The following is a 13,644-nucleotide window of genomic DNA, read 5'->3' as shown; positions in this document are numbered from 1 at the left end:
TAATTTGCTGGTTTACAAAGCATCTCTGTTTTGTTTTCCCCATTTTGCAATATAACTTGTATCTGACATTTTCCAATGGGGATTGCTGGCTTGGGTTTTCTAGCATTCACATGCTGAGGGATTAGACCCTGTGGAGCAGATCTGAGTTCCTTGAGATTTCAAAATATCAACTTTATATACATTCAGGGATAGCACTACAGTCCTGTAAAGCAAATACAGCTCAAAATGTCCATCAAATCATGGACAAAATGCCCTTTATGCTGTAACCACATCACTACATCTCTACAACAGTAGTAGATCCATACTGTGGGATCCAGGTTCATCCTTAAGGAAGCAGAAATTCACAATCTATAAATATACAGCCAAGTCAGGTTTGTAAAAAACATTTATTCAGTGAGCACCAGTAAAGGTATACAACCATATATTTCCTCTGAATTACTGTTACTAATTATTGTTGATCCTTAAAAAACAATCTTTCATTGACTGTAAGATAGGGGAGGCATTTTTTGAACGATTTGTTAAAAAATGAACATTTTAAAAATAAGAAAAATCCTACCATTGTAGAAACATTTACAGTCTTACCATTTTACAGTCCAAAAAAAATCTAGGCACCTATCGTAGAATATTTTTTTATTAAAAATACTGTGACAGCTTGTTAATCTATATCAAGCAAAACAGATTCCATACAAAAATACTAATTTAAAAAAGACATGTAACACTGTTACAAAGACAGTAACGTTATGTTTTACACCTTCAAAATAAGACTTTATGAAACTATGTGTAATTTGATTTATTTAGATTATGTGCTGTTACAGTATAAATAAACACCTTCTCGAATTTAACTTAAATACTGAGAGAAAAACATTGTTTGCAAAAGAAGCCACTAAACTGAACCCTTTTATTATTTTTACAGAGAATTTCTTCATGGGGATCAACATAAACCAAATATTAAATAGTAATACAGTGCACCACAATCGCCTCATCCCATTAAGAGGCAAGCAGTAAAATATTACCTTGTTAGAAACTAGAGCATACTCTGAGTTTATAGTTTCAGAGCAGTCCGTGTTTTCTTTTCTCCTGTATTTCATAGCTGTATATCATTTTCATTTTAATGTTATGGTCAAAATCCAAAAAGGAATGGTAATCCAGCCCTTACAATCACACAAACAGCAGCCACACCGCACAATTGTCTAGTGGCAGGATGTCTACTGTCTGACAATATTGCTCCCATTGATCCGTTTGTGGAGAAAAATGACAAAACAATAACCAATCAAACAAACAAACAAACAAACAAACAAACAAAAACCCCACATAGATCTCAGAACTGCAGCCTGTCTTGATACCTGCAACTAGTTCTCGGCCTTCACACACAATTCAAGGATTGCTTGCTGAGGTATCTGTTCTTTGGCAAGAGTTTCAGTACATGAAACGTGTGGATCGAACAATGTCACCAGAAAGCAATTTACATATATTTACACCTTTTTTTTTCCAAGAAGAAGTTACACGTATGAAAGAAAAAAGAAAAAGAAAACATTGTCAGTGTTTTTGTTTCGTTTCGTTCGGTGTTTTTGTTTCTGCGTCTCGTGTGTGCCTCGTGTTCGCAGACGTGCTTTATTTCCGCCTCTGGTCCTGGACGTAACTGTTCTCGATGCACAGCACTATGAAGTTGTTGGAGCAGCTGCGTGTGTGCTGGTCCAGGAGTCGTCCGCTGTGCAGCAGGGAGGCCTGGCCCGTCACCGCCATGTCGCCCGCACGCCACGCTTCGCAGTAATTGGACGTCAGGCGGATCCCAATCGGGCTGGAGCCGTGCCACGCCATTTTCTGAGGCCTAGCGACACAGAAAATGGTTCAGGTAACAGCAGGATGAAGTGGATGTTCCCCATGATCATAAACAGCCTTGCTGCCTGATGTTTGGAGCGCCACCAAGCAAAATTCAGGCTGTGTTATTAGAAGCTTTTCAAAACAACAGGGTTCGGTTAGGCAGAGGAGCTTTATGCAGGGGGAAAAAAATCTCTGGTTTTCTGCATATATGGAATAATACATTATATTTAGGCTTATTGTCATTAGATATTATTAATGAACAAAATTATAGAAATTACTAAACAAAATGCTAGTGACGCAAGGTCAATTAGTTCACAATGTGTTATAGTTCTTCACCTTGGGAATGTGGCAATGCTTGATAGTTTCTGTTCATATTAGCAGTGTATAACTGGATTATTTCTTGTACCAGACTTCTTGCAAAACACTCCATAAATTGTGTTGTAACCCTTAGCTTTCATATAACCTCATAGTCTTCTATTCATCTGGACATTGTTGTTTCCATGCCAGTCATTTTAAAACATCAGCTGTTTCATTTGTTGTCAAAATACTACGTATCATATAATCATATATTTAAAAAAAATGATCCCTGATTTCAGCAGCATTTGCTATTATAGACTGGTTTGGTCAGGTAGTGAGATCAGAGACCAGTTGTCTGTCTTTTTCCTGTTCAGTAAATCCTAAACAGGATTTACTGAAACCAAAACAATACATAGATGTGGTATGAAAATAAGTCGAACCCTTCATATATCTACATAATAATCCCTTATATCACTGTGGGGCATAAGTAGAACACGGGCAAAACACAGAACATTAACCAAATCGCACACAACCCTCTCAAGACCTGTGCCTGGAGGCGGTGATACACGGGTCACATCTCAAACCTCACTAATTACCTTGAAACAGAGCAGATATTGTGAGCAGTGAAATTCTTGACTTTTGCAGTACATATGTCTGAAATTATATTGAGCAAAGCAATGCCTCATGATTCCTGAATAAATGTCTCTTTAACAAACTGCTCTCCAAACTTTAACCGTACCGAGAGCTGTGGATTTGAAACCCAAATTGCTTGCTTAATTTTGCTGCATAATTACTTATAGTAGACAGAATTATATATTTAACATAATTTTATATCAATAGACAAAACAGAAGCACCACGCTGTGCAGTGGCTGCCAATGGTAAATGACTCCCTAACAAGCTCTGGCTTCAAGCTGCAGGGGCATCGCATGGGCTCAATCACAGCTTCCTGTTTTGTGGTCAGAAACTTCCATTCTCTGGGATGTCATGATATTGATGGAAATCACCATTTCACACAGGCTGCTTTAATTAAAATGTTTGTGACTTCTTAAAATGCAATAATACGATTGATTTCTGCCTCTGGCTTCAGGGTTTCCTCTGTGAGGACATGGATTCAGGGCGACAATTTTTTTTTCATTGCCACCAGTGTGAAAACTGCAGTGAACTAAACCTGAAGATAAGTCATTTATGTAATGGGTGTCGTGGATTTTGTATAGTATTGGGATATGATATTCTTCCCGGCTGGAATTGCATCACAGACTGATTTAGTGTAGTTCCTTTGCGGATCTGTTATTCTATCTATTTCTGTAGCCAAAGGAACTGAGGTATTTTAACATTTATGGCACAATAAAAAACACACTCAATTTGTAAAACAATGATTATGAATAATGGTGATTTCAATTAATATGCAGAACACATTAATTGACAGTTTCTGTAGAACTACTATTGTATTTTACTATTGTGCCTAAATTGTTACAGAATGTCATAATGTTAGTGATTGTGTCTCTTATGAAAAGGTGTAACTGACCATTTTATTAACCTACCACAATGGGGAAAAAACAATATTACCTGCTTGTACAGTTGTAAGTATACTTTACTAAAACTATGTTGACCCCATTTGCTTTCAAAAACAAATGTAAGTGGTATGCAATTAAAAAAAAAGAACAAAGATGAACAACAATAAGTGAATGCTTACCAAGATGGGTCTGTCATTACATTTCTTCCGTCGAATGAGTAAATGGGGATCTGTGGATCAAACTGGCCCCCATTCCCAGAAAATATTGACATCCAGTTGTTGAATAGAACCTCTCCCTGTGAAGAGAGCAGAGAGAGAGGAATGAGGAGAAAGGCAGCGAAAGAAATCGGCCGATACCCACTGCACGGTTCTGTGCTGTGCCAGAACTGGACAAAAGGGATATCGCCCTTTATTGAATAAAGCAAGTTAGAGTTGCCTGGTACTAGCACATACATTGATCAGATAACAAAACATAAACACACACACACATTTTATGAAGTCAGTCATTAAAGCAGAATTCATCAGTTCTGCAGTGGATGTAGTGTCTTACTCTGAGGTTGATGATGGGCATGTTGAAGCGGTCGGCCTTCTTGACGATAGTGGCTAGATCCTGCAGGTGTGAGGAGAGGAAGGCCCGGTAGGTGGCTCTGAGGCCCATGGCTCGGGCCTGCTGGAAGCACTGGAAGTCGGCCCCTCGGATCCCATGCATGTCCCCTGAAAACGGGGCATTCAGGGCCACCAGGTGAAGCTGGAATACATTTGGAGAAGCCAATCACAGCTGTCCTCTTAGCAGGTGAACTGACTCTTGAATACAGAGTGTTTTAATCTGTAAATGTAAACTGTAAGTGTTGCTTATTTCGTCTTTAACACTGGTGTTTGGGTTCAAATGGAATGCTCTAAGACATACAATTAGTTCAGGGAACAGAAAATGCTAGCAATAATTTTGAGAAAGTGATTATATGAGAAATGTAGCCAAATACAGTGATTTACACAAACACAAACAAAATAAACCATGTACACACAAAAACAAGAATTCCAAAACAGTTAAAATACATGCAGTCTTAATTTAGGGCTGGTTTCAAGTTCAAATTTCATTCTATTTTTAAATAAGGGCAACATTTCATGGTCCATTTGAACCTAGATATTTCTGTTACAAAACTAATTAGACAGATGACAAAAACTTTTACTTACTCCTGGACTTGTATGAATTGTGTGTGGAAGTAGGTTATACCCAGGTAGGAAACTCTGCAGCTCCTAAAGAAGATTAATTATAGACACTTTTTGAATAATATCCAGCAGAGATAGTACAAAATGTAACATGGTGCCATCTCCCACTACAATTTTAAACCTGTGATTACTATGCAATCCAAAAACTAAACATAAATCATTGGATCTTCTGTACAGTACAAATCAGCCTTGATGTTTGGAAGAAGTATATTTCTCAAAACTACCTGTAAAAGCAGAAGGCGGTGCTAGTGAAACCTTTATAGAAATTACATTCCCACCACATATCATTAGAAAGGACAGAAGAGCTGAAAGACTCAAACCCTCTGACACACATGACTATTATATCATACAGCAGTACTGTTTATATGGGTTACAAATGTACACTTACTTATTCATGGGACTTTAGTAATTCTATGAAAGCAAACAACACAGATGTATCCAAAATATTACAAAACAAGTATTTAACAGTAACTAATTTGAAAGCTCCATTAATTGTGAACTGAAGCATATTATCAAGAGCAAATAGCATAATCACAATCTCTTAGATGTATTTTTATCAGTAGCGTAATAGTAATGCTGCTTTTCAAAATGGGTGACTGAATTACTTACAAGCCCTGTGTTCAGTGGAGGGGATGGACTGTCTGCAGGTATTGGAATCAGTTCTCCAAGCTGGGGAGAAGAAAATGTTCCTCAAACACCTGGCACACTGGACTTTCGTAACTCAACCCTGCCTTTAGCCAACTTTAAATACATTACTGATCACTTCATATCTAATGCATCTGAAGTAAAGAAAAAATAAACTGTTTTAAACTTACAACGCTTAAATGATAAAGCAGAAGTAATATTCTATTTGTACACGGGAAACACATACATTTGACCTTGTTCATGTGTGACCATTATCTAAAGGCAGGACCAACCCTGACTGATACATTGGCTCCATAGTCACACCACACTTTCCTGGAGAAGAGGTATTTAACTTGAAAACAAAAATACAAAAAAAATGCTTGATCTTAAAAGATAATAGTTGCCCTTTTTCTAGTATGGGAGCTAACCCACAAAAAAAAGCAGTGGTGAGATTGTCCCAAGGGACTGCCCCCAGGACAGCAATCACACACAGTAGGAAAGCCCCTAAGGGAGATTTCACCTTACAACAAATGTGTGTAAACACAGTGCTTGTTTATATTTGTGATAAGGATGTGAAAACACGGAAAACACCTTAGCTGCTCCTGACAGGATTATAATGCCCCGTTTCCACTGGCTGAGCGTCTGGACGCGTCCGTGTTTTGTAGACGGTTAACTTGCTGGTGCTGGACGTGTCCGTAAGCGTCCGTCCAACTGAGGACATGATTCGTTATCAGCAGCGGAGGTGTGTGTTTGATTTGTACAGGGAAGAGATCAGAGACATTGTGTCGAAGATATAATCTCAAGTGCTGTGTGCGATCACGAAGATGGAGTGAAATCCACGTACAGAAACAATGAAATGTTTTACTGCTTACAGTTAATATCCGAGTGCATTAAACACTTGGATTTCACAGGACCGGTGCAGTGCCTGACTAGTTAAAATAAACTGAAGGATAATAATCGGATCGTAGCAGCCGATGTATTAATATTGTATGAACAGCTGGCCGGTGTTTCAGGCTGTTGAATGAATGTGTGCAGGACAATCCGCAGAGACAGTCAGTGTGAAGGCGAACATGATTCAGTTAACGTGTCCATTTACAAGTTAAATTAATGAATAAATAAATACAGCAGATGGAACCGTATTCTTATGGGGACGTGCTTGTCTGATTATAATGTTGTCTCTACACGTTTAGCTCTTCCTAATATCTCTGAACAGAAACGTGTATTTATTACGCTGTTTACAATCATGTAAAGCAGAAAGAGTAAAACAGACAAAAAAGTCCTCTCCATGTCAGGCTGTGTCGCTCACAGTGTTGTTCTCTGTCTCTGTTTTTAAAACGAAACACAAACCAAACCCACAGTCGCTGCTCCTCCATCAGAGGGACGGACTTCACAACGGCCTGGTTTTGCAGAAAAAGCTCTGGGACGCGTCTGAGGACGGACGTGTCCGGCACGGCATGGCATGACACGATGCTTAAGCCAGTGGAACCAAGGCATAACACTCTTGTGTTAAGTAAGAAGACACAAGTTGCCTATTTGCACATAAAAACTTACACAAATAAATACCAACCAGTGAAATATATAAAGCACAAACACATATTGGTTCTTCTATAATGTAAATGAAAAACAGAACTTAATACATAAATATCAATGTTCTCTTTTCATTTAAAAGCAGAGAACAATCAAAATGGTCTTCATATTTTGGATAAAAGAACCGCTCTTGAAATTCTGAAGACCCCAAGATGGGATTTTCACAAAATAATTTTCTGACACTTTTGTTAAAGGTTACCTGGACTTTTCTCCAGCCCTCTCGCACACGGATGTACACTTCACTCTTGTCACTGACGTAAGCCATGCTGCCTTCCCCTGCGCGATGGGTCTCCTTCAGCAGGGTGTCAACACTTTTGTATGTGGTCACCTGGGAAGGCAAAGGACCAGGGTTGGAAAAACACTCAAAAGATACAATTTCAAAGCAACAGGCATCCCATTCAGACAAAACTGATGGTAACAGAGGCCATCAAATGTCAAGCATCATAGACACTATTTTGTTGCACAATTTGGTATGGGTGAACTTCAAAATCTGAATCTAAGTGCTCAGAGCACACGACACTTGTGCTAGCTGGCTGTCATTCCCTGTGACTTTGTCTGGACCTGTCTGCAAAAGTGGGTCCATTGTCTCCAAAGTGATATTACTGTGGGACACACAATTTATGAGAAACGTTCTGCGATACATATATGTAAACAAACCCAGAATACCAATAAGATAATGGCATAATAGAGTGTATGGAAATGTCCTTTTAAGCCTTATCAGCATATTTCTTTCCACTACTTCCCCCTGTCTCCCTTCTTCTCTTCCACACCATGGGAGGGGTAGTTTGGTATATTGAAGTAGACGTTCCATGTTTAGCTTATCCCATTGTATTTTCCCCACCTATTACCCTTGCAGTAGAGTGATGGGAATGCAGAACATATTACCATGTCTAGGTCACTTTATTTCACTCTAGTAGAGCTCAGTAATTTGCCAACATGCATTCTGTCATTACAGCCCTGGATTTTTCTCTTGGGCATCCTGTAACTTTCATTGCAGTGGGTAGTAGTAAAGTTTATAAATTATAGTTGGCTCTAGTAAATTTTACCACTGCAAATCAACGCTGCATTACTGAAAGCTTCTGCATTCTCCTGTCAGCTATAGATGACTGAAGGTCTTCTTTCAATTAGTTTGGGAGGCAATGCTAAAACCTTGAAACCTCAAGCATATATAGCTTAACAATTGTTTGTGTGTTCTGGTGGTTGTTTTGTTTTCATGTTGCTGTGTGGGATCGAATGGGTTTCTAAAAGAAAAACAAGCTGTAATTTCCCCGCTAACAGGGGTTCTTATATGTTTGACAGTTAAGATTACGGACATACATTTTGCCAACATCATTGTGGGTTACCATTGGCAAAGGCCTTCTGCCAGGGGAGGAGCTTCCTGGGCTAAAAATGTCCCACTTACTGGGTTTCCGAGTCCAGGAGGTCCAGGCAGGCCAGGGGGCCCAGGGGGGCCGGGTATGGCTACAGCTGGAAAAATAAAGTGAGGCCGGTCAGGAGATACTGTTAATCTTTCACATCAAACAAACAGTGTTGGCAAGTGCCCCTCTAATAATCAGATTTAGCATTATAAGGGTTTAATATAAACTTAATGCATGCATAAACTTTTTTTATTTACTTGTTTAAATTAAAATATATGGTTAAAATGTTATAACATATGGATGCAGTTGACCTGCTAAAAGGGTGATTAACTGTTTCCCCTAATAATGTAAATATTTTTGCCATTAGTATAATTTCTTCTCTCATGTGAACCCCATAACATCCAAGTAATACTTATTAGTTAAATATGTTTTTATTGATCCCTTATTTAATGACCTCATAACAGATTTATTTTGGATAGGAACGCTTCTACAGCTGTTCTTCAGTTTTATAGGATACAGGTGCTCTCCTTTCATTGCTATCGAGTTGTCAAACTCACAAAAACTCATAATGAGGTGGTCAGTGTGAAGCTTTTAAAACCCACAAGGGTGGCAAATCAATCAAATAGTATTTTTTATGTAGCTTTGTTTAATCAATTTGTAAAGGCACTGAAAAGTTCATGTTCTGATTTGAACAAATGACTTCCAAACAGAATGTGAAATGTACACTTGTTCCAAGTCAGTATGAATTGGTGTTTAATGAAAACAATTGGACTGTGGCTCTCCAAGACCAAGGTCAGCCATATAAAGAATATGGCCTTCACAGAATTTGATGAGGATGGAGACACAGATAGATCACTCTCAAACAGATGTATCTCATTAGTTTACTGTAAAGTTATGTCTTAATGATCGTGGCGAGAGCCTAATTGAAGTCAGCATAAAGTTTTAATCATGTTATGGAAATCATGTAAAAATAGAATGATACCCACAGTTACATTCCAAAGAAATTAAATTTAACCAAGAAACAGATCAACATTTTGATCTATTTTCATCTGGATTCATTTAAATAGGACAAAGAAGGTCACAAATAGTCCCAACGAACATCTCAAATAGATGGAAATAGTGATCTGTCTCTGGGTTTAACTACAACCAGTTTGAAGCACATATGTAAGTGTGCAGGCATTCATATATTTCGATTTTATTACATGTACCACATAAGATTCTGGATGGTTTTGTGTTCCCCTTTTATCTTATAAATCTATAATGCTAAATCTTGTACAGTTGTGAGCAAAATTATTCAACCCCCATTGCAAATCAGGTTTATTGTCAAAATGTACAGACTGTAAGCTGTATCAAACAAAAAGCAACTGAAATAGCTCAACACAACAAATGCTTCATGTGGTTTCCCCAAATTCTATTGAAAATGCAACTTATAGTGACTTCTCCAGTCTCAAAATTATTCAACCCCTTCATGGCAAGCATCTTTAGTACTTAGTAGAGCACCCTTTTGCTGTTATGACCTGCTGCAAATGAGATGCATAGCCGGACACCATCTTCTGGCAGCGTTCCTGAGGAATCTTAGCCCATTCCTCATGAGCAATGGCCTCCAGTTCAGTAATATTCTTGGGTTTGCGTGCTGCAACCGCCTTCTTCAAATCCCACCAGAGATTTTCTATGGGGTTCAAGTCAGGTGACTGTGATGGCCACTGTAGAATCTTCCAGGACTTCTTCTGCAACCAAGCCTCGGTGGAATTTGAGGTATGGTTGGGATCATTGTCCTATTGGAAGGTCTAATGACGCCCAAGCTTCAGCTTCCTCACAGACAGCATGACGTTTTCTGATACTTCAATGAATCCATCTTGCCTTCCCCACGCTGCAGGTTTCCAGTGCCAGAGGATGCAAAGCAGCCCCAGAGCATCACCGAGCCATCACCATGCTTAACTGTGGGCTGAGTGTTCTTGTCAGCGTATGCTTCATTCTTCTTCCTCCAGACATACCGCTGATCTATCGTGCCGAAAAGTTCCAGTTTTGTTTCATCGCTCCACAGAAGTCCCCAAACTTCTGTGGCTTATTTATATGATTTTGAGCATATTGGAGACGACTTTTCTTGTGCTTTTGGGTCAATAGTGGTGTACGTCTTGGAGTTCTGGCATGGAAACCTTCTGCGTTTAGTACGCGCCTCACTGTGCTCACTGAAACCTCAGTGCCTGTTGCCACCAAGTCTTGCTGCAGGTCTTTTGCAGTCACTCGAGGGTTTTTCACAACCTGCCTTCTCAGCCATGTGGTTGCAGCCGTTGATAGCTTCCATTTTCTGCCCCGTACAGGTAGTGTAACCACTGTTCCTTTCACTTTGAACTTGCGAACTATGCTTCCAACGGTGTCTCTAGCAACATTCAGTGCCTTCGCTATCTTTTTGTATCCTGTTCCTTGTTTGTGAATGGCGATGATCTCTTCTCTTAGCTTTTTGGACCATTCTTTTGACTTGGCCATATTTCTGACATGCAGTTAAACGTGACACTCAACAAACCCCTAGCCAGTTCAGGTATTTCATGTGTTCTAGCTAAAGCACACCTGGTGCAACTAATGAAGCCCTTGATTACTTGCACCAGGTGTGCTTGAGACAACACCTGTTTTGCATATTTGTGCTGTTGTGAGGGATTCTATTCAGGGGGTTGAATAATATCATTATAAGTTGCATTTTCAGTTGAATTTGAGGAAACCACTTGAAGCATTCGTTGTGTTGAGCTATTTCAATTGTTATTGTTTGATTTGTTCATTGCAAACAGCTGACAGCCTGTACATTTTGACAATAAACCTGATTTGCAATGGGGGTTGAATAATTTTGCTCACAACTGTATATATCAAGAATTATATTCAGACATATTCCATCCTTTAAGAGCAGGGGAGAGGCTAACACTTGTCTTAAGGTGATGTATAGACAAAAAGAGAGTTCCTCACCGGAGCTGAACATGGAAGGTGATCCAGGGGGCCCTGGTGGCCCTTGGGGGCCCTGAGGTCCTGGTCTCCCAAACCCAGGAAGCCCTGGCTGGCCGGGATTCCCACGAGGTCCCTGGGGGCCAACGATGGACTCTCCTTTGGGCCCCTGTAATACAGCATATTGTCTGATTCCAGCTCCCCAAAACACCGTTGTTTTTTGGACGCTGGTGTCCATACACATAGGCTTGAATATCTTGGTGCAGGAACATTGTAAATCGACAGCACTTGTCTTGTTTGATCAATGGAGCTTAGTGCGATTTATTGAGCTGGTAGTGGGTAGCCCTTACAAAAACATTTAATGAAAAGATTTCTATCTTGCTGCAGTGGTTGTATTCAATCATTATATAATAATACTGTGTTAAAAAACACCTGTATAATTCCAAAATGCCAATGTACCAAATCATCCTCCAAGGGCTGCTTTCTCTTCTTTCTTAACTCCTGATTCTTAATGGTCAAAAACAATGTTACTTACAACCAAACCAGATCTTCCAGGAAGGCCAGGAGGTCCAGGGACACCAGCTTCTCCCTTCTCCCCTTTCTGCCCTTTGTACCCAATATCTCCCTTGTCACCCTAAGAACAAATGGCATGTATCAAACACGTCCTAACTAGAGCACGCTGACTGAACACTGATTTAACTGGAGATGTCAATACAAAGCTGTATGGGGTTGAATGTGTCAGGATGATAATATAAACCCAACAAGGATGATTGGTTTCTTATCAAATGAAATCAAACCTTGCTGATCACTTGAAAATTTAAGAATTTATTTCCAGTGTATTAGGGTGTATTGTTTTCTGTGTTGTTTTGTTCCTTCTAGTCTTTCTGTGTACCAGATACTATCTTACACTCTGTACACACTGAACAGAACCAAAATACCTTGATATAATCATGAATAGTTAAGGTGATTATTTTTTCATTTAGAATATCAAATTATTTTTCTGCCTTTTCACTCCAGTTTGGAATCACTAGTTTACTTGCTGCTACAACCTCCGTGCTGCTTCAGGAGGGATGAGACAAAGCAGGTATCCAAGGTTAAAATGTTTTGTATCGCAAAGCCCAGAGTGCCTACAGTCCATTTGTCGCTATCTGTCATTAATTGGGGGATTTGATGCACATGGAAGAGCTAACTCCATGAATTTACGGGCCCATGAGAGTCACAAGCTTGGCCAGTTGTGCATGGCTCCATGGGAAATCCAACGGCAATAGGATAGGCTGAATTTGAGACCAGCTCATCCAGCCTGTAGGACATCCCCTCCACTTCCATCAGTGGGACTGGACTTGCCACTTGGGAGTTCCCTGGAATTAAGTCTTTAATGATTTCTAAATATGTAAATGTACTGCTCTGTAGCACTATGGAAGTGAATCCTTTGAGCAATCTGGGTGGACAACAGCCGTGTTTTCACATTAACAAATAACTGCAACCGAGCTCTAGTTATCATGTGTTTTCCACTCTTTATATAAGGATCACATTTTTTCTAACACTGTTCTCCTCAAATATGTCTGATGTCAAAAGTAGTTAATGTAGAAAGACTGTGACTTACCACAAATTCTTTGGCATTCAAGGGACCTATGGAAATAGAAATGAAGCTATTACTGATCAATCTGATGATGAAAAAAGGCTGTATTCCCAAATGTTTGAGAAGGACATTCAAAGAGAATGGGATCCTGTATGAACAATTCTCAAGATTATTAGATTATTCGTGGTTATATCAAAAAATATTCCCTTGGAAACTCAAAGAATATACTAACTGACAAACACAAACCGCGATGCCCCTTTTACCTTCCCCACGTGAGATTTTAACTGAATCTCTTCACCTGCTCCGTAACTGTAGAATTCATTCTTCTGATTTAACTAATGCATTCTGAATGGTGCTTCTGTCACTCCCATATTGTCTTTTTCCCCTTGGGATCAATCCGCTTGGTTATTAACAGTGAGGTGTTCACAGGTCTGACACTGAATCTACCTTGGATTAGGCTGTGCTTTTATGGGGGGTATTAGCAAGGGTTTACGATTTATGGGCCTTGCTTTTCAGAACCATAATATAATTTAATGCTGTCTTGAAGATTAGAGGAGACGACTGAAATCCGAACCACTTCGCCTCAAATTTCCAGTGTGTGATGAAGGAGCTGATGAAGAATATAATCACTTCCTCAAAAGTTTACAATTGTTTTCACCTGCTTAACTAAGGCAGTTCAGAGTATGTGGTATGTATTTTAACCCAA

General features: G+C 39.4%; 1 protein-coding gene across 8 annotated transcripts in view; it reads right to left on the bottom strand.

The window, feature by feature from the left end:
- Positions 1 to 372: 372 nt before the first annotated feature.
- Positions 373 to 13,644, bottom strand: part of col15a1b (collagen, type XV, alpha 1b) — a 93,555-nt gene continuing 80,283 nt past the window's right edge. For all 8 annotated transcript variants that reach the window (XM_066723359.1, XM_066723352.1, XM_066723353.1 and 5 more), the window contains 10 exons: positions 12,963 to 12,988; positions 11,895 to 11,993; positions 11,384 to 11,528; positions 8,473 to 8,537; positions 7,270 to 7,398; positions 5,469 to 5,528; positions 4,824 to 4,886; positions 4,183 to 4,380; positions 3,813 to 3,928; positions 373 to 1,828 (listed from right to left, as the gene is read on the bottom strand). In XM_066723359.1, the coding sequence (XP_066579456.1) occupies positions 1,612 to 1,828; positions 3,813 to 3,928; positions 4,183 to 4,380; positions 4,824 to 4,886; positions 5,469 to 5,528; positions 7,270 to 7,398; positions 8,473 to 8,537; positions 11,384 to 11,528; positions 11,895 to 11,993; positions 12,963 to 12,988 (1,118 nt within the window). In that variant the 3' untranslated portion in view covers positions 373 to 1,611. The remainder of the gene's footprint in view (positions 1,829 to 3,812; positions 3,929 to 4,182; positions 4,381 to 4,823; positions 4,887 to 5,468; positions 5,529 to 7,269; positions 7,399 to 8,472; positions 8,538 to 11,383; positions 11,529 to 11,894; positions 11,994 to 12,962; positions 12,989 to 13,644) is intronic.

Source organism: Amia ocellicauda, chromosome 2 (assembly GCF_036373705.1).
Source record: "Amia ocellicauda isolate fAmiCal2 chromosome 2, fAmiCal2.hap1, whole genome shotgun sequence".
NCBI lineage: Eukaryota > Metazoa > Chordata > Actinopteri > Amiiformes > Amiidae > Amia > Amia ocellicauda.
This window is presented reverse-complemented; position numbering and strand designations above follow the sequence as displayed.